Below are 21,570 nucleotides of genomic sequence, written 5' to 3'. Positions count from 1 at the left end.
GTTACAAACTTTGGGGGGCATTTTCTCCTATTATCCTTTGTAAAAATGGTAAATTTGGGGATAAAAACTGCACTTTAGTGAAAATTTTTTATTTTTTCATTTACACATTTGATTTAAACGAAAAGTCATCAAACACCTGTGGGGTGTTAAGGCTCACTGGACCCCTTGTTACATGCCTTGAGGGGTGTAGTTTCCAAAATAGTATGCCATGTGTTTGTTTTTTGTTCTTTTTGCTGTTCTGGCTTCCTTAATGCGACATGCCCCCCAAAAAACCATTTCAGCAACATTCTGTCCAAAATCCCATTGTCACTCCTTCCCTTCTGAGCCCTCTACTGCGCCCGCCGAACTCTTCACATACACATATGGGGTATTTCTTCATTCGAGAGAAATTGAGTCACAACTTTTGGGTGGCTTTTTCTCCTATTACCCCTTGTAAAAATTCAAAAACTGGGTCTACAAGAACATGTGAATGTAAAAAATGATGATTTTGAATTTTCTCCTTCACTTTGCTGCTATTCCTGTGAAACACCTAAAGGGTTAGCAAACTTTCTGAATGTCATTTTGAATACTTTGAGGGGTGCAGTTTTTATCATAGGGTAATTTATGGGGTATTTCTAATATAAAGGCCCTTCAAATCCACTTCAAGACTGAACTGGTGCCTGACAAATTCAGATTTTGAAAATTTCGTGAAAAATTTGAAAATTGCTGCTGAACATTGAAGCCCTCTGATGTCTTTCAAAAGTAAAAACATGTCAGCTTTATGATGCAAACATAAAGTAGACATATTGTATTTGTGAATCAATATATAATTTATTTGGAATGTCTATTTTCCTTACAAGCAAAGAGCTTCAAAGTTAGAAAAATGCTAAATTTTTAAAAAATGTTATCAAATTTTGGAATTTTTCACCAAGAAATGATACAAGGATCGACAAAAATTTACCACTAACATAAAGTAGAATATGTCACAAAAAAACTATCTCGGAATCAGACTGAAAAGTTAAAGTTTCCCAGAGTTATTAATGCTTAAAGTGACAGTGGTCAGATGTGTTAAAAACGCTCTGGTCCTTAACCCCTTAAGGACCAGCCCAAATAAACCTGTTCACCCCTGAAAGACCAGGCCTGTTTTTTCAAATCGGGGATGTCTGTCTTTATTAGAGAATAACTCTGGTAACGTTTTGCCAATCACGATAATTCTGACATAGTTTTTTGTCACAAATTGTCCTTCATGTACATAGTAAAAATAAGCCGATATCATTTGTATTTTTTTTTTTTACAATGCAAAAAATCATGAAATTAAAAAAAAAAATTACCATTACCATTTTTGCTATTTTAACACTAATAGGTTAGATATATTTATACTTACTGAAACTTATGAAACTTTCAGATGTCTACTTTATTTTGACAGCGTTTTTTTTTTTTTTTTATTAACATTTTAAATTAATTAGAAGCCTAACAATTTAACTTGAAAATTTGAACATTTTGAACATTTGAAAAGTACATCTTTTTTTATGTGCTATGCAAGGTTTGCAGAAGTTTGAAGGTGGTAGAACATAGGAACACCCCCCCAAGTGACACTATTTTAAAAACTAGACCCCTCAAGGTATTCGCTAGGGGGTACAGTGAGTATTTTAACACCATCGTTTTTTGGCAGCAATTTTTACAAAGTCAGCGTTAAAAATTCGAAATTTGCATTTTTTCACAAATGCATCATTTGTGGGGCATATTTTTTGTACATCGCCTCTGATATTGCAAGAAATGCACCCTATATTTTATTAAGCTGCTCGGCCCGTGTTTGGAAATACCCTCGCTTAGGCCATATTTGGTTCCTTGGCCGAATGGTAGGACCCAGAAGGAAAGGAGCGCCATTTGGCTTTCAGGGCATCATTTTAGGATGGATGGATTATGGTCCGCACTTCATGCCTGCAAAGGGTTTTAGCTGCCAGAACCATATAAAACCCCCACAAGTGACCCCATTTTGGAAACTATACCCCCTAAAGTATTCATCTAGACCAGTGGTCGGCAAGCCGCTGCTCGCGAGCCACATGCGGCTCTTTACACGCTTTAATGCGGCTCTTCTGTGTGTCGGGCACCCGCTCCGCTCCCCTCCCTCCTCTCGGGCTCCCCTCCCTCCTCCCGCCACCTAGCATGGTGGAGCCGAAGCTGTAAGCTCCAGCTCCACCATTCACTAACCTTTCACACACGCTGTGAGTACACAGTGTGTGAGCTGCGGGGACGTGATCCACTAAAGGCCGGCGCGATGACGTCACATCGTCACGCCGGCGCCTGGGGGACACGTCCCCGCGGCATGCATACTGTAAGTAAGGGTATGCTCAGGGTCCAGGGGGATTAGGGAAACAGGATATGTGCCACTGTTAGGAGGGGGATTTAAAAACTTCGGGGGGGGGGGGGCAGAGAAAAGGGAATATTAAATGAGGGGCTGCAGGGCAAAGCACAGGGGGCATTATATGTGAAGAGCACATGACAGGGGGCCCCCCTGTCCTGTGCCCTTCACATATAATGCCCCCTGTGCTGTGCCACACATAAAATATGTGTGGGGCACAGCACAGGGGGCATTATATGTGTGGGGCACAGAACAGGGGGCATTATATGATATAATGCCTCCCCTGTGCGGTGCCCCTCACATATAACGCCCCCTGTGCGGTGCCCCTCACATATATTGCCCCCTGTGCTGTGCCCCTCACATATATTGCCCCCTGTGCTGTGCCCCACACATATAATGCCCCCTGTGCTGTGCCCCTCACATATAATGCCCCCTGTGCTGTGCCCCTCACATATAATGCCCCCTGTGCTGTGCCACACATATAAATTATATGTGTGGGGCACAGCACGGGGGCATTATATGTGTGGGGCACAGCACAGGGGGGCATTATATGATATAATGCCCCCTGTGCTGTGCCCCTCACATATAATGCCCCCTGTGCTGTGCCCCTCACATATAATGCCACCTGTGCTGTGCCCCTCACATATATTGCCCCCTGTGCTGTGCCCCTCACATATATTGCCCCCTGTGCTGTGCCCCACACATATAATGCCCCCTGTGCTGTGCCCCTCACATATAATGCCCCCTGTGCTGTGCCACACATATAAATTATATGTGTGGGGCACACAGCACAGGGGGCATTATATGTGTGGGGCACAGAACAGGGGGCATTATATGATGCCCCCCCTGTCCTGTGCCCCTCACATATAATGCCCCCTGTGCTGTGCCCCTCACATATAATGCTCCCTGTGCTGTGCCACACATATACAGCACAGGGGGCCTTATATGTGTGGGGCACAGCACAGGGGCAATATATGAGAGGGGCACAGCACAGGGGGCAATATATGTGAGGGGCACAGCACAGGGGGCAATATATGTGAGGGGCACAGCACAGGGGGCATTATATGTGGGGGGCACAGCACAGGGGGCATTATATTATATAATGCCCCCCTGTGTAGTGCACACATATAATGCCCCCTGTGCTGTGCCCCACACATATATTGCCCCCTGTGCTGTGCCCCTCTCATATATTGCCCCCTGTGCTGTGCCCCTCTCATATATTGCCCCTGTGCTGTGCCCCACACATATAATGCCCCCTGTGCCCCACACATATAATGCCCCCTGTGCTGTGCTCCTCACATATGCCCCCTGTGCTGTGCCACACATATAAATTATATGTGTGGGGCACAGCACAGGGGGCATTATATGTGTGGGGCGCAGAACAGGGGGCAATATATCAAATAATGCCCCCCTGTCCTGTGCCCCACACATATAAGGTCCACTGTGCTGTGCCCCACACATATAATGCCCCCTGTGCTGTGCCACACATATAAATTCTATGTGTGGGCCACAGCACAGGGGGCATTATATGTGTGGGGCACAGCACAGGGGGGCATTATATGATATAATGCCCCCTGTTCTGTGCCCCACACATATAATGCCCCCTGTGCTGTGCCCCTCACATATATTGCCCCCTGTGCTGTGCCCCTCACATATATTGCCACCTGTGCTGTGCCCCTCACATATTTTGCCCCCTGTGCTGTGCCCCACACATATAATGCCCCCTGTGCTGTGCCCCACACATATAATGCCCCCTGTGCTGTGCCCCTCACATATAATGCCCCCTGTGCTGTGCCCCTCACATATAATGCCCCATCATGCGCCCCTCATATATGATGCCCCCATCATGCGCCCCTCACATATAATGCCCCCTGTGCTGTGCCCTTCACATATAATGCCCCCATCATGCGCCCCTCACATATAATGCCCCCTGTGCTGTGCCCCTCACATATAATGCTCCTGTCATGTGCCCCAAACACATAATGCCCCCTGTGCTGTGCCCCTCACATGTAATGACCCCTGAGGGTGCACTGCACAGCAAGTTATATTCAGAGAATGCAGTGTGTGGTAGTATTATATTTAGAGGGTGCAGTGTGTGATATTATTATATTCAGTGGGTACAGTGTGTGATAGTATTATATTTAGAGGATGCAGTGTGTGATAGTATTATATTTAGAGGATGCAGTGTGTGATAGTATTATATTCAGTGGGTACAGTGTGTGATAGTATTATATTTAGGGGGTGCAGTGTGTGATAGTATTATATTCAGAGGGTGAAACTAAAAACAGTGTACCATCCTATGTATTTTCGGTTTTAAAAATGTGGCTCTCAAAATAAATTTCAATCGTGGTTTTGGCGAGATTTGGCTCAGTTGAAAAAAAAGGTTGCCCACCACTGATCTAGACCAAAAGTGAGTACTTTGAGTCCTTTTTTGTGTGGCTGGAATGGATACAAAGTCAGTGAAAAAATTCAAATTTTCTTTTTTATTCACAAATGCATCATTTGTGGGACATATTTTTTGTACATTGCATCTGAAAAGTAGAAAATGCGCCCCATATTTTATTACGCTGTTCGTCCCGTGTTCGGTAATACCCCCACTTAGACCATATTTGGTTGCATGGCCACATGGTGGGACCCAAAAGGAGAGGAGCACCATTTGGCTTTCAGGGCATCATTATATAAATAGTCCCCATTCATACTGTATTTCTGCAGTATAGGTGTCCGATGTCATGTCAAAAAAGGGATGCCAATGTATACTGTAGTAGTCTCATTCAGAAATAAATGGAGCTGCTACAATAAACGTCAGCATCACTCTTTTTGACATGATGCTGGCGGATATCTCTAACACTGCTGAAACGCAGTATGAATGGGACGCAGTGTAGGGTCACATAGAGCGCATCCACAGCATATTTCACACTGCAGATGCCCCCCAGCAGTCACAAGGGCGAGATCACTGTTGTGGCTGGATAGCTCAGTGTGTCCGCTCATGACTGCCGACGGGAAATCCGCCGCTATTAGTGGACACACAAAGCTACCAAGTCGCAGCAGGTAGCTCATTCTTGTGACTGTTGGCGGGCATCCGCAGCATGTAATATGCTGCGGATGTGCGCCTTGTGGTACTACACATTATATATTTTTATTTTTTATTATATTTATTAAATAAATGTGTTTTTATAATTTTTTTACACTTTTTTATTTTATTTTTTACACTTTTTTTATACTTATTGTTTTTATACACTTATTTATTTTATATTTTTTTCACTTTTTTTAATGCTTTGGAATACTTAGTATTACAAAGCATTGCAGATATATGCTGTCAGCTAGTTTTACACTAGCAGGCAGCATATCAGGACGTGCCGCTGGCACATCCTGGCAGGCAATATCCAGGGCAGACCTGGGAGTCTTTGTAAAGACCCCCGGCTGCCCAGGTAAGCAGCAGCACCCTGCGATCCTTGCGGGGTGCTACAGGAGAGAGACAGAGGGAGCCCCCTTCCTCTTTCAAAACTCCTTACAGCTCGCGGTCGCTTCCGACCGCGGCTGTAAGGGTTAAACTGCCGGGACAGAAGTTTACTTCGGTCCCGGCATTGCCGCAGGGTCCCGTCTGTGTGTTACAGCCGAGTCCCTGCCGCGATCTTGTGGGTGCACTGGGCAGCACCCACGAGAACCATGGACGAGTATACATATCCTGGTGCAGGAACGTTCATCCTGCTTGGACGTGTATACACGTCCATGGTCGTTAAGGGGGAAATGGGCTTGGTCTTTAAGGGGTTAAGGTCATAATCATAAGCAATAAACTATATAGTCATGGCCTTAAATGTTGGCACCTCGGAAATTTTTGAAGAAAATTAAGTATTTCTCACAGAAAAGGATTTCAGTAACACATGTTTTGCTATACATATGTTTATTTCCTTTGTGTGTGTTGGAACTAAACCAAAAAAGGGAGAAAAGGGGAAAAAAAGCAAATTGGACGTAATGTCTGTCCTGTATGGGCAGGGAAGGAGTGCACTCTGATCTTGACCGCTCCCCTATCCCTGCATGCTTATGTACCTGCCCTAAACGACGGGTCCGTAACCAGGAAGACAGTCCCTTCCTGTATACGTTAGGGGCATAATAGTCAAAACAATAAACTGCAATGAAACTGACTAGGTCCGGGATCAGTGGGATTACAGACAGACTAACAAAGTATAACTAAACACTCACACAATAGTCCAGAGTCAACTAACGCCGTCAAAGCCAGGAGAAGTCAGAAGTACCAAGTCGCTAATATCAGAGAGAAGTCGAGATCAAAGCCAGAGGTCAAAGATGCCGGGTATACAGGAGAAACAGGGAAAAAACGCTAGATTCTGGAGCACTTAGACTCTTCCACAGGCGTTGACTGAGAGCCAACTGCTGGGTTAAATAGGCAACTCACAGGTGCTCTCTTCAAGCGGTAAGTTGACCAGCTAGACAGCGAGGTGTAACCTGGCAACAAAATAAATAAATAACCTGTCAGAACTGCGGTGGTCCTCAGGATTTGTAGTGTAGGGGTGTTGCAATAGTGTTACAGGGTGGTATTAACCCTTAGTTGTCGTGACGCCAGGGTGAGGTTTGCTTAATAGTAATGTTCCTCCCGCCAACCAGCCCACAAACGGCAGGGATAATAAACGGAATGTCCACACCAGATTTTATGAAGTAACCGGGACTTGAAATAAGGTTTTGCTGTGCTACTAATTATAAGATTTTAGCTGGTAGTAGTCACACAGGATTTGATAGGTTGAGCTTGATAACTTACGGTTTTAGTGGCTGCTGGTTCTTTCAGGCTTTGGCCTAGATTAATTGAATAAGGTTATGCTGATTGTGCTTGTTTGATAGTCCAAACTAAGAGCAGGAACCAAGAGATAAGAGAGCGAATTTAGTGACTACAGCCCTTTTTATAATAGGGGGCTGGACTAAGCTCATGGGTCAGCAAACCTGTAAGTCCTGAACTCAGTGAACTCTGGGTACATCACATGACCCAGTAAGGTCCTTAAACAGTTACACATCACAACTGTACATCACATGACCCGGGAAAGGTCCTATACATTTATACTTCCTATACATTAAATAATATATCAACGTAATTTATAAGCCCTGCAGGAGAGCCCTATGGAAATGGAGGGACTCTGGCTGAGGGGACTTTAGGCAGGGACAGGACCAGGTCCTGTGCCGGTACACCACAGAACCTTTTAAACCTATAGGTTCTGACAATGTCACCCCAAACTCCAAAAATGGGCTGGACAAAATCATTGAAACCCTTAAATTAATATTTGGTTGCACACCCTTTGGAAAAAATAACTGAAATCAGTCACTTCCTAAAACCATCAATAAGCTTCTTACACCTTTGACCCGGAATGTTGGACCACTTTTCCTCTGCTCCAGGTCTCTTATTGGAAAGGTGCCTTTTCCCAACAGCAATTTTTAGATTTCTCCACAGGTGTTTCAATTCAAAACTCTCCAGTGCTTTGTTACCATCCATTTCTGGGTGCTTTTCGACGTATGTTTGGGATCATTGTCCTGCTGGAAGACCCAAGATCTCGGATGAAAATCCAGCTTTCTGACACTGGGCTGTATAGTGTGACCCAAAATCCGTTGGAAATCCTCAGATTTCATGATGCCTTGCACACATTCAAGGCACCAGTGCCAGAGGCAGCAAAACAACCCCAAAACATCATTGAACCTCCATCCTATTTCACTGTAGGTACTGTGTTCTTTTCTTTGTAGGCTTCATTCCTTTTTTGGCAAACAGTAGAATGATGTGCTTACTAGCGAGTAATACTGAAGTATTTGAGTAAATCCACAGAACTGTGGTAACTGTTTGGTGGTATCCAACACATCACTCTTGGATTACTTTAGGTGGCGGCATTATTCATGCACATACATTTTTGGGTGTATTTTAACGCATACCAATAAAGGAATACATTTTAATGGCACCCCCCATGAAATTTTTACAATATAATTTGTTATTCTTTCCATGATCTCTTGCAAAATCTGGCGTAGACAGAATCTGGCACACAACCCGACAAAACTTGTCGGGTTTGCAATAGTAAATGAGGGCCAATGTATAATGTTTGTGTTTCATTTCTAGTGACTTTATCTTTTGCTATACACAATTAAAGGGGTATTCTAGGATTTTTTTTGACTGTGCTACAGGGGCTGTAAAGTTGGTGTAGTTCATGATATAGTGTCTGTACCTGTGTATGACGGTGGTCTCATAATTCCTTTGTGATTTTAGCCCCAATATTCATATTAAACAGCATTAAAAAATTACTTGGGTGTTCCCAGGTTGCAGTGCGTCCGAGACATGAAATCACTAGTCAGGTTTGCAAAGGGAGCCAGTCCTGCTTCAATGGGTGCAGCAACTACTGGGTGGAAGAGAGATCATTCTGCAGCTAATTGTATTTTTGCAACCACTGTAGACACCCTGGTTAGAAAACACTGGTCTTTTTGGTCTGTTTCAATGGGTGGGGTGGCTGATGTGTGGGAGGGAGGAAAGTGACCACACAGGTACAAACAAGGAACTATGGGATTTGTAGTATGAGAGAACAAACTCAATCTGTTCACAAAAACCTAGCCAAAGCATTATGGTAATCTCACAACATAACTATTTATCCCCTAGACAAGCGCAGATCCTTTCTAAGCATGTCCATTGCTGTCTGGCAGGTACAGTGGGGATCAAAAGTTTGGGCACCCCAGGTAAACATTTGTATTAATGTGCATAAAGAAGCCAAGGAAAGATGGAAAAAAATCTCCAAAAGGCATCAAATTACAGATTAGACATTCTTATAATATGTCAACAAAAGTTAGATTTTATTTCCATCATTTACACTTTCAAAATGACAGAAAACAAAAAAATGGCATCTGCAAAAATGTGGGCACCCTGCAGAGTTAATATCTTGTACTGCCCCCTTTGGCAAGTATCACAGCTTGTAAACGCTTTTTGTAGCCAGCCAAGAGTCTTTCAATTCTTGTTTGAGGTATCTTTGCCCATTCTTCCTTACAAAAGTCTTCCAGTTCTTTGAGATTTATGGGCTGTCTGTCACGCACTGCTCTTTTAAGGTCTATCCATAGATTTTCAATTATGTTGAGGTCAGGAGATTGTGAAGGCCATGGCAAAACCTTCAGTTTACGTCTCTTGATGTAATCCCCTGTGTATTTCGAGGTGTGTTTTAGGATCATTATCCATTTGTAGAAGCCATCCTCTCTTTAACTTCAGCTTTTTCACAGATAGCATCAAGTTAGCATCAAAAATTTGCTAAACAGTTGGACAGAGGTTATTTTCATTAAATTCTGTTCCCCTTCTTCTCAAAACATACCTTTGCTCATTACGGCCAAAAAGTTCCATTTTAACCTCATCGGTCCACAGAACTTGTTTCCAAAATGCATCAGTCTTGTCTATATGTTCATTTGCAAAGATCAAAAGCTGATTTTTGTGGCGAGGACGTAGAAGAGGTTTTCTTCTGATGACTCTTCCATGAAGACCATATTCGTACAAGTATCTCTTTATAGTGGAATAGTGTACCACAACTCATATGTCTGGCAGATCTTTCTGGAGGGATTGTGCAGTCAAATGTGGGTTTTGAATTGTTTTTCTCACAATCATGCGAGCTGTTCTGTCTGATATTTTTCTTGGTCTTCCAGATCTTGCTTTAACTTCCACTTTTCCTGATGACTGCCATTTCTTAATTACATTCCGAACAGAGGATATTGACATCTGAAAATGTTTTGCTATCTTCTTATAGCCTTCTCCAGCTTTGTGAGCGTCAACTATTTTCAGTTTCAGATTTCTAGACAACTGCTTAGAAGAACCCATGGTACTGATTGTTGGGGCAAGGTCAGATGAGTCTGGGCATTTAAAACCTTTGAGATTGACATCACCTGGTCTTCCCAGATGATGATTGAGAACAATCTATGACACTGGCAGGTCTCAGCTTTGCAAAGGTAGCAGTGCATGCTATAAATTCTGAAGGGTACCCAAACTTTTGCAGAGGCAATTTGTTTGTTTTCTGTTATTTTGAAAGTGTAAATGATGGAAATAAAATCTAACTTTTGTTGACATATTATAAGAATGTCTAATCTGTAATTTGATGCCTTTTGGAGATTTTTCTATCTTTCCTTGGCTTCTTTATGCACATTAATACAAATTTTTACCCAAACTATTGATCCCCACTGTATGTACTTCAATCACCTATGCTGGATAACCCCTTTTTAAAATCTTGTTTCTGTCTTTTTTTTTTGGAGGTTGGAATATGCATTGGTTTTCACTAAGGAATCATGAGTCAATAAACTCATCTACATTGTTCTTTAGTATCCAGTGTTTTCTTACGTGTTTATATATTTGGTAAACATTTAAACTCAATTATGTTAGGCATGTTCAATATAATGCTCTTTACTGAAAACAACAGATACCACAGTTCTCTTAATTGTGCATCTCTTTTTCATTACATTGAACAAAAAAAAAAGACTATGTATATAAGGCTTCTTTTAGTTAGATTAAAAGTAATGAGATAATTTAATAACAAAGTTATAAGCTGCTTGCATGTGTCTCTCACTGACAGTTGACCTTCACATCGTGTCACCATTAGCCAGGGTCCAACCTGTTCTGTCATTATACTGCTGACACTGTACAACAGGTTGGAGCTTACTGGCACTGGCTCCCATATGTCCTCACATCTGTGAGCGGTCATCTCAACCCACTATCCCAGCAGTCCAGTCTTGCCAAGCATTTTGCTTGGAGCATATTTTCAAGGAGAAAAGAGTGCACATCTTTAGATGTCATCTTTCATTCAATGGAACAAAAACCTCTGTAAAGAAACCTTTTTTATTTATTCATTTCTATTCATATTTTTGTCCAGAAAAGATTCATTAACTTTTATTACGGTAGTTATGTTTTATTGCAATTTTTGTAATGTGTTTTTTTTTTTGTGAACTTGAACATGCTAACCTTTAATAGCTTCTATAATAAGTTGCAATACCACTGGCAGTCTCCAAGGCCCTGCCTTAGTTCCTATCTGTGCTCTGTAAATGTACATTAACCCCTTAAGGACCCGGGCTTTTTCCGTTTTTTCATTTTCAATTTTTCCTCCTTAACTTTAAAAAATCATAACTCTTAAAAATTTTCACCTAAAATTATATATAATGGCTTAATTTTTGCGTCACTAATTCTACTTTGTAATGACATTAGTCATTTTACCCAAAAATCTACGGTGAAACGGGAAAAAAAATCAATGTGCGACAAAAATGATGAAAAAACACTATTTTGTACGTTTTGGGTGCTTCTATTTTTACGCAGTACATTTTTTGTCAAAAATGATACCTTATCTTTATTCTGTAGGTCCATACGGTTAAAATGATACCCTACTTGTATAGGTTTGAATTTGTATCACTTCCGAAAAAAATCATGAATACATGCAGGAAAATTTATGTTTTTAAAATGGTCATCTTTTGACCCCTATAACTTTTTTATTTTTCTGTGCTCAAGGCGCTTTGAGGACTCATTTTTTGCGCCGTCATCTGAAGTTTTTAGCGGTACCATTTTTGTTCTGATCAGACTTTTTGATCACTTTTTATTCACTTTTTTGTGGTATAAAAAGTGATCAAAAATGCGCTATTTTGGACTTTTGAATTTTTTTGCGCGTACGCCATTGAACGAGCGGTTTAAAAAGCGGTATATTTTTATAAATCGGACATTTCCGCACGCGGCGATACCACATATGTTTATTTTTATTATTATTTACATAATGTTTTTTTTATTTTTGGAAATGCCGGGTGATTTAAACTTTTATTAGGGGAAGGGATAATTGAAAGGGTTAATGATTTTTTTACACTTTTCTTATGCAACATTATAGCTCCCATAAGGGGCTATAACATTGCATTTACTGATCTTTTACACTGATTGATCCATCTCCATAGGAATGGATCAATCAGTGTTTTCGGCGATTGAATGCTCAAGCCTGGATCTCAGGCTTGAAGCATTCATTCAGCGATCGGACAGCACAGGAGAAGGTAAGAGACCTTCCTCCTGTGCTACAGCTGTTCGGGATGCCGCGATTATACCGCGGCAATCCCGAACAGCTCCCTGAGCTAGCCGGGCACTTTTACTTTCGTTTTTAGCCGCACGGCTCAGCTTTGAGCGCGCGGCTAAAGGGTTAATAGCGCGCGGCACAGCGATCAGTGCCGCGCGCTATTAGAGGCGGGTCCCGGCTTTACTATGACGCCGTGCCCGCCGCGATATAATACGGGGTCACCGTGTGACCCCGCGTTATATCGCAGGACCGGGACCCATGACGTATGCATACGTCATGGGTCCTTAAGAGGTTAAATGGGCACTGTCACCAACTTTATTTTTTGATATGTTGTAGTACTTATGTACTACAACATATCTCTAATATACTTTTATTATTTATTTTTTTCATTAAAAAGGTTTAATTTACATTTAAAAACCGGCTACTGAAAAAGGACTGATTTTGGAGTGGCAATCAGTCCTTTTTCAGTTAGGCTGCACTCGCTCCTTGCCTGTCAATCAGACAGGCGGGAGCGAGCGCATTGGCTCCCCGGCCACTGGCTGGGAGGCCACTCCTCCCGCACATCGCCGCCGCCCCGTTGCCGCAGCTGTCCCTGCACGCCCACTGCCGGACTCTGCAGTAACTGCAAGTGTAATGAAGGAACGCGGGGTATGCGGGGCGGGGGGGGGAGGAGGGAACGGGCTAGTGCCGTAGCAGGGGGGGGGGGGGGGGAACGGGCTAGCAAGAAAAAAAAATAGGATGGTGGGAGCTACCCTTTAACCCCTTAACGACGCAGGACGTATATTTACGTCCTGCGCCGGCTCCCGCGATATGAAGCGGGATCGCGCCGCGATCCCGCATCATATCGCGTCGGTCCCGGCGCTAATCAACGGCCGGGACCCGCGGCTAATACCACACATCGCCGATCGCGGCGATGTGCGGTATTAACCCTTTAGAAGCGGCGTTCAAAGCTGACCGCCGCTTCTAAAGTGAAACTAAAAGTATCCCGGCTGCTCAGTCGGGCTGTTCGGGACTGCCGCGATTTCACCGAAACAGCTGATCGGACACCGGGAGGGCTCTTACCTGCCTCCTCGGTGTCCGATCGACGAATGACTGCTCCGTGCCTGAGATCCAGGCAGGAGCAGTCAAGCGCCGATAATGCTGATCACAGGCGTGTTAATACACGCCTGTGATCAGGATGAGCGATCAGTGTGTGCAGTGTTATAGGTCCTATGGGACCTATAACACTGCAAAAAAAAAGTAAAAAGTGTTAATAAAGGTCATTTAACCCCTTCCCTAATAAAAGTTTGAATCACCCCCCTTTTCCCATAAAAAAAATAAAACAGTGTAAAAAAAATAAATAAATAAACATATGTGGTATCGCCGCGTGCGTAAATGTCCGAACTATAAAAATATATCATTAATGAAGCCGTACGGTCAATGGCGTACGCGCAAAAAAATTCCAAAGTCCAAAAAAGCGTATTTTGGTCACTTTTTATAACATTAAAAAATGAATAAAAAGTGATCAAAAAGTCCGATCAAAACAAAAATCATATCGATAAAAACTTCAGATCACGGCGCAAAAAATGAGTCTTCATACCACCCCATACGTGGAAAAATAAAAAAGTTATAGGGGTCAGAATATGACATTTTTAAACGTATAAATTTTCCTGCATGTAGTTATGATTTTTTCCAGAAGTGCGACAAAATCAAACCTATATAATTAGGGCATCATTTTAACCGTATGGACCTACAGAATAATGATACGGTGTAATTTTTACCGAAATATGCACTGCGTAGAAACGGAAGCCACCAAAAGTTACAAAATGGCGTTTTTTTTTTCGATTCTGTCGCACAATGATTTTTTTTTCCGTTTCGCCGTGCATTTTTGGGTAAAATGACTAATGTCACTGCAAAGTAGAATTGACGACACAAAAAATAAGCCATAATATGGATTTTTAGGTGGAAAATTGAAAGGGTTATGATTTTTAAAAGGTAAGGAGGAAAAAACGAAAGTGCAAAAACGGAAAAACCCTGAGTCCTTAAGGGGTTAATGGAAAGTGTGTCTGACTTCTATGCATTTCCTTGGCATCTACTGCTAGGTTCTGATAGGGTTTGAAAGGGCGTACCTAATAAAAAATGTCCAAAGGTAGTCTGACAGCTTCCACCTGCGCTCACTTGACCAGCAGCATCTCCAACCATTCAGGTATCCAAGAAACAGAATGTCCAGCCCAGGATGGCAATATAAACAGGATACTTTATTGGGTCATATTCAAATGGAACACATCAGCTGTATGAGCGTTTTTATTACGTCTTTTACTCACTTGCACACTGTGGGTACTACTGAGAGTGCTGTATGCAAAATGGCCTGTAACTTTCTTGGTGTCATTGCCTTAAAGGGGTACTTTTTAAATCAACTGGTAACAGAAAGTTATACAGATTTGCAAATTATTTCTATTAAAAATGTTTAATCCTTCCAGTACTTATCAGCTGCTGAATACTACAGAGAAAGTTATTTTCTTTTTGAATTTAATTTCTACCTGACCACTTTGCTCTCTGATGACACCTCTGTCCATGTCAGGAATTGTCCAAAGTAGGAGCAAATGCTCATAGCAAATCTCTTCTGCTTAGGACAGTTCCTGACACGGACAGAGGTGTCAGCAGAGGGCACTGTGGTCAGACAGAATTGAAATTCAAAAAGAAAAGAACTTCCTCTGTAGTATAAAACAGTTGATAAGTACTGGACAGGTTAAGATTTTTTTAATAGAAGTAATTTACTAATCTGTTTAACTTTCTGGCACCAGTTGATCTAAAAGAAAATGTTTTCCAGTGGAGTACCCCTTTAAATGGACACTGTCTGATTAAAAAACGTTTTACATGTTGTACATCTTGGAAAAACATTAACCTTTCTAATAAACTTCATAAGAAAAATGTATTTCCTTTTTATAGAAATCGTGGCTTATAAAAAAAAATAAAAATTTACAAAAAAAGACCACTAGGGGTCCCCATACCATCCAGAACATATTCCTGCCTGGCTGCAGTATCATCTTTGTTGAAGCTGAAGCACAGGCTGGGTCAAAGTCCAGTAAGTGAAGGTTAGCACTATGCTCACTCCTGTCCTATCAGACTGCAGCATGAAAACAGAGAGGAGGGTGTTATAAAGTAGCCTGCAGTGATTAGATGAAGATACCCAGCACAGCAGACTCAGGGAGGAAGAGGAGTCATGCAGAGTGAGGGACACATTCAACAACCATCAGGTGTTACGTGTCACTAATTGTTTTCTGCAACCATTAAACGTGTTGTGACACTGCTTTGAAGAACATAAGTTATTTGTTCCACAAAATGTCTCTATAATTCCAGAAAGGCGATCCTTACACGTTTTAAGGACAGACAGCAGGTGTATATTGCTATAATGGATATATGCATATTAAACATTTGCCGTTTTTAGCTTACCCTGGATTTTGCTCTTGAGAACCCAACACCTTCTGAGAGATGCTTTCTGCAATATGATGGCTTTATTTGAAATGATAGGAACTATAGTAATTCTTAGGGAACATACTTGCTTGGATATTATACAAAGCTGGTTGCCAAGTAAACAGGCTTTCTATCAGGAGTAGAACGTAGCGTGTGTCTCTCAGTGATGGTTGCCCTTCACTTCGTGTCACCATTAGCCAGGGTCCAACCTGTTCTGTCATTATACTGCTGACACTGTACAACAGGTTGGAGCTTACTGGCACTGGCTCCCATATGTCCTCACATCTGTGAGCGGTCATCTCAACCCACTATCTCGGCAGTCCGGTCTTGCCAAGCATCTTGCTTGGAGCATATTTTCAAGGAGAAAAGAGTGCACATCTTTTAGCTGTCAGAATGCTGTGAATCAATGGTAATACTGTCTGGTACTTTTCCTGACAGAGGCTTGTGAACAAATCTCAGGGTGTTTTTATTTATAAATGAAAACTAAAACAAAATAGCTTGTCTTGTAAAGCAGGCAATTTAAAAAATATATATATATATATATTTTGTTTTTTATTTAAAATTTTGCACGTTTGCTATCTTTAATGCATAGAAAATATCATTGAAGTTGAGAGAGAGGTCTTACGCAGTGATGTTATACTGAGCAGTTAGGAATTGTAGTTAGCCACAACTCTTATTTACCTTTTAGGGTGCGTTCCCACAGGGCATATACGCAGCGTATTTGACGCTGCGTAAAATTTACGGCAGCAGCGGGAAATACGCTGCGTATTCCTTGCTCACTATACACACATAGCTTTCCGGCGGCAGCACTATGCATGTAGTGAGTTTTGGAGGCGGAGCCGCGCATCACAGTCACTCCGGCACACCACCCCGCCTCCAAAACTCACTACACGCATAGGGCTGCCGCCGGAAAGCCCTGTGTGTATAGTGAGCAAGGAATACGCAGCGTATTTCCCGCTGCTGCCGTAAATTTTGCGCAGCGTCAAATACGCTGCATATACGCTCTGTGGGAACGCACCCTAAATCACATCGTATTATATTCCTTTAGAAGAACGTTGTTGTGACGCCTTCGTACTGTACAGTGATCCCTCAACTTACAATGGCCTCAATATACAATAGTTTCAACATACAATGGTCTTTTCTGGACCATTTGTAACTTGAAACCAGACTCAACATACAATGTACAGACAATCTAGATCTGTGAAATGTGTCAATGGCTGGAAGAACTGACCAATCAGAATGGGCATTCACTAGTAAAACCCCTGTATTACTGAAACATATGCACTGACTGATGTCTTGTAGTGCCCCCTACAGTACAGGGAGGTATTACATGCTCTGTGCTCTTCACCTATATTACTGAACTGTATGAACTGACTGGTGTCTGGTAGCGCCCCCTACAGTACAGGTAGGTATTACATGTTCTGTGCACTTTATCTGTGCCAGGGTTAACTGCTCCTTTGGACACCTGGCTTGGCTTTAGAACCAATTACCAGGTTTCCATAGAGTTCTGGTCTCAACATACAATGGTTTCAACATACAATGGTCGTCCCGGAACCAATTAATATTGTAACTTGAGGGACCACTGTATTCATCTAGAGCAGTGGTCGGCAAGCTGCGGCTCTTCACACACTTTAATGCGGCTCTTGCAGTGCGGTCGGGCCGCGGCGGCCGCCCATGCACACCGGTAACATACAAGGGCCTGATACTAGTATCAGGCCCTTGTATGCAGAGCAGCAGCGGCCGCATAGTGCCGACCACTGCTGTATACTAAAAACCAGGGTGCCTCCAGCTGTTGTGAAACTACAACTCCCAGCATGCCCACACCGGCAAAGGCTGTCCGGGCATGCTGGTATTTGTAGTTTCACAACAGCTGGAGGCCCCCTGGTTTTTAGTATACAGTATTAGTTTTTACCTGCTCTTGCCGGCCCCCGCCTGCAGCCGCACACGGGAGCCGGCCCGGGCAGATAATCATAGGTTTTCCTATGCCGGACATCCCTGTGTTCCGAAAAATCTTTTCGGGACATAAGGATGTCCGCGGGTCACTTACCATTCCCGGCCACCGCGCGTCCTCCTCCGCCCCTCCTGCGGTCTTCCTGCGATCCTCCGCCTCTCTATGGTTGTATGCAGGGATGTCCCGTGCGTACAACCATAGAGGCGCAGGAGGACCAGAGGAAGACGCGTGCCGGCCGGAGCCTGGTAAGTGACTGGCGGCACGTCATCTTCAGTGTTTCGGTCACCGCTCCTCCGGTCCCGGCACCTACTGCTATGGTCCATAGGCCATAGCAGTAGATGGTGACCCCGGGCCGGAGGAGCGTTGACCGGAACACTGGGGGGGGGGGGCAGTATACAGACATACAGCCTCCAGCCGTACACTGTATATGGCTTGAAGCTGTATGTCTGTGGGGGGGGAGCTGCCTACCATTGTGGGGGGACTATACTGCCAACTATTGTGGGGGAACTATACTGCCAACTATTGTGGGGGAACTATACTGCCAACTATTGTAGGGGGGAGCTGCCTACCATTGTGGGGGAACTATACTGCCAACTATTGTGGGGGGAACTATACTGCCTACCATTGTGGGGGAACTATACTGCCAACTATTGTGGGGGGGAGCTGCCTACCATTGTGGGGGAACTATACTGCCAACTATTGTGGGGGGGAGCTGCCTACCATTGTGGAGGAACTATACTGCCAACTATTGTGGGGGAACTATACTGCCAACTATTGTGGGGGAACTATACTGCCAACTATTGTGGGGTGGAGCTGCCTACCATTGTGGGGGAACTATACTGCCAACTATTGTGGGGGAACTATACTGCCAACTATTGTGGGGGGGGAGCTGCCTACTATTGTGGGGGAACTTCCTAATATTGTGTGTGGGGGGGGGGGGGGAAGCTGCCAACTATTGTGGTGGAGTTGCCTACTATTGTGGGGGAGCTGCTGACCTAATGTGGGGGAACTGCTGACCTAATGTGGGGGAGCTGCTGACCTAATGTGGGGGAACATGCTGCCTACCTAATGTGGGGGAAACTATACTGCCTACCTAATGGGGGGGGGGGGGGGGGGGGGACTACAAGGTACCGTACATCACGGTAGGAGGGGTAGTCTTTTACTGCGAGTATATCCCAAACTCTATATTTTAACTGTGAAAGTTCGGGGTCGTCTTATACGCCCAGTCGTCTTATACGCCGGCATATACGGTATATGTGAGGGGCACATGTCAGGGGGCATAATATGTGGGGGCACATGACAGGGGGCATTATAAGTGAGGGGCACATGTCAGGGGGCATTATATTGTGAGGGGCACAGAACATGGGGTATTATATATAAGGGGCACATGTCAGGGGGTCATTATATGTGGGGGCACATGACGGGGGCATTATATTGTGAGGGGCACAGGACATGGAGTATTATATATAAGGTGCACATGACAGGGGGTCATTATATATGAGGGGCACATGGCAGGGGGGCATTATATGTGGGGGCAAATGACAGGACCCCCCCTTGTCCCCACTTATAATAAAAACTTATTGAAACTAAAAACAGTGTACTATCCTATTTATTATCGGTTTTAAAAATTTGGCTCTCAAAATAAATTTCAATCGTGGTTTTGGCGATATTTGGCTCAGTTGAAAAAAAAGGTTGCCCACCACTGATCTAGAGAAATGCTGCTGTGATGAAGTGTTTGTTGGCAGTAAGCTGTAGGGGCTTGCATACAATTGCACAAAAACAAGACAGCTTGCCAGGTCAAATTCACTACTTTTATTCATAGCCTTATTTCACTTTCCGGGTCGAATATGGGATAATTTTGTAATATGCTTTTATAGCTGCAACAGTGTATCTGGGAGTGTATAACCCTGTGGAATTTAACCCTAAATAAGAAGAATTTTCTATTAGTAAACACAATTGTTATCCATGCAGCTGGATGGTTGCATTGTGTAACATTATGGAAGTAACCACTAGGGTCACAGTAGCCTTGAGTGTGCTTATTGTCACACGTCTTATTTATGTTATTGAATTATACTGAGGAATGTGGTATGCAGTGTTAAACCAAAATCTTTATATAAGGTACAAATGATATTTCCAGCAAATTGGTCAAAAGATTCTTTGGGCATGTTTATTAAAAATTCCACAATAAAAATGCCAAAGATTGTTTTGAGAGGATTCCGGTTCTTTTCGGTCTCTTGATGCGCACCACTGGCTCAGCCAGTATTTACATCAGGAGGCTGGTATAAGTTTACCACTGGCAATTATAATGATCATCTGTATTTTCATGTACCCATTGCTTGGACCCCCAGATTAGGAGTAATTAACCACTTCTTTTACTTACCAGAATACAAAAGGTTAATGCCATCATGTTCCCTAGATCACCATGTATAAGCCTTTTATTTTATCTTGCGTCACAAGAAAACAAAATATATACAACCCTCTTCCATCCTAGACCACCAGGTAGTGAATACAATTTTTACTGGGAAATAAAATATGAGCCCCCATTTCTACACTAAACCACCAGAACTAATGGCAATAACCCCATTCAGTACTTTAGACCACCATCAATGGTTTTTATTAGTTATAAAGGTTGTGTTTTTGTGTTTTCTGTTTTCTTAAAGGGGTACTCCACTGCTCAGCGTTTGGTACAAAATGCTTAGAGTCGGCTCTGGGAGCTTGTGATGTCATAGCCCTGTCCCCTCATGATGTCATGCCCCGCTCCTCAATGTAAGTCTATGGGAGGGGGCATGACGGCTGTCACGCCCCCTCCCATAGACTTACATTGATGGGGTGGGGCATGACGTCATGAGGGGGGGGGGGGGGCTATGACGTCACGAGCTCCCGGTGCCAGCTCTAAGCGTTCAGAACATTTGGTTCCAAACGCTGAGCAGCAGAGTACCCCTTTAACTTTGGTGCACCCTACAGTCTAGTGCAACTTATTGTCCCAAAAAATATTTTGTATAGAGATTGAATTTACCACAAGTACCAGAAGTCTGTTTTTACACGACATCTGTAAAGATTTCTGCTAGTTGTCTTGTATTATAAGTATACTCATAAAGCTTTGATGGCGTATGACCGTTCCTTGATATTGAACCTGCTGTGAATTTCTTTTATAGAGCCCCTCGATTTAAAACCTTCCAGCAACAAGATAGCCAGGAACTACTTCACTATTTGCTGGATGCTTTGCGGTTAGAAGAAACAAAGGTAAGTTCTTTTCTTGTTTTTCAGTTCATAGCTAAAGGCTTTGGTGCCGCAGTTCTATATGATATGTAGTTAAAAAAAACTAAACAAACCCTGATCAGCTGATGTCTACACCATTAATGGAAACATTTTGGATTTTCGGAATGACTTTATCTTGACCTTGGTGACTTTAGTGTGGTCTGTAGATGATCTTGTGCACGAAGTGAGAGTGGTTACCTTCCATCATTCACCAATAAATCCAAAATGATGCTATCCATTTAGATCAGAACATGGGCTTCCGTGTTCGAGGCCACCCCCTCGTGATGTCACTCCTGCCCCCTCAACGAAAGTCTATGGGAAGGAGGCGCGACCGCTCTCATGCCCCCTTCCCATAGACTTTCGTTGAGGGGGTGGCGTGACATCACGAGGGGGCGGCCTCGAACACGGAAGCCCGCACACAGCGTTCGGACTAATAAACTTCCGGACGCTGCGAGCGGAGCTCTGGGAGGCAGTGCAGCGGAGAACCCCTTTAAACAGATTTGTAAATAACTTCTATAAAAAAAATA

At 43.3% G+C, this 21,570-nt stretch overlaps 1 protein-coding gene across 7 annotated transcripts in view; it reads left to right on the top strand.

Moving 5' to 3' along the window:
• The window catches only part of USP45 (ubiquitin specific peptidase 45), a 170,693-nt gene that overhangs the window by 107,657 nt on the left and 41,466 nt on the right, over positions 1-21,570 (top strand). For all 7 annotated transcript variants that reach the window (XR_008891292.1, XM_056566177.1, XM_056566172.1 and 4 more), the window contains one exon: positions 20,941-21,028. Coding sequence is in view for 6 of the 7 variants with exons in the window: in XM_056566177.1 (XP_056422152.1) it covers positions 20,941-21,028 (88 nt within the window). In the remaining variant the exon portion in view is untranslated. The remainder of the gene's footprint in view (positions 1-20,940; positions 21,029-21,570) is intronic.

Source organism: Hyla sarda, chromosome 3 (assembly GCF_029499605.1).
Source record: "Hyla sarda isolate aHylSar1 chromosome 3, aHylSar1.hap1, whole genome shotgun sequence".
Classification (NCBI taxonomy): Eukaryota; Metazoa; Chordata; class Amphibia; order Anura; family Hylidae; genus Hyla; species Hyla sarda.
This window is presented reverse-complemented; position numbering and strand designations above follow the sequence as displayed.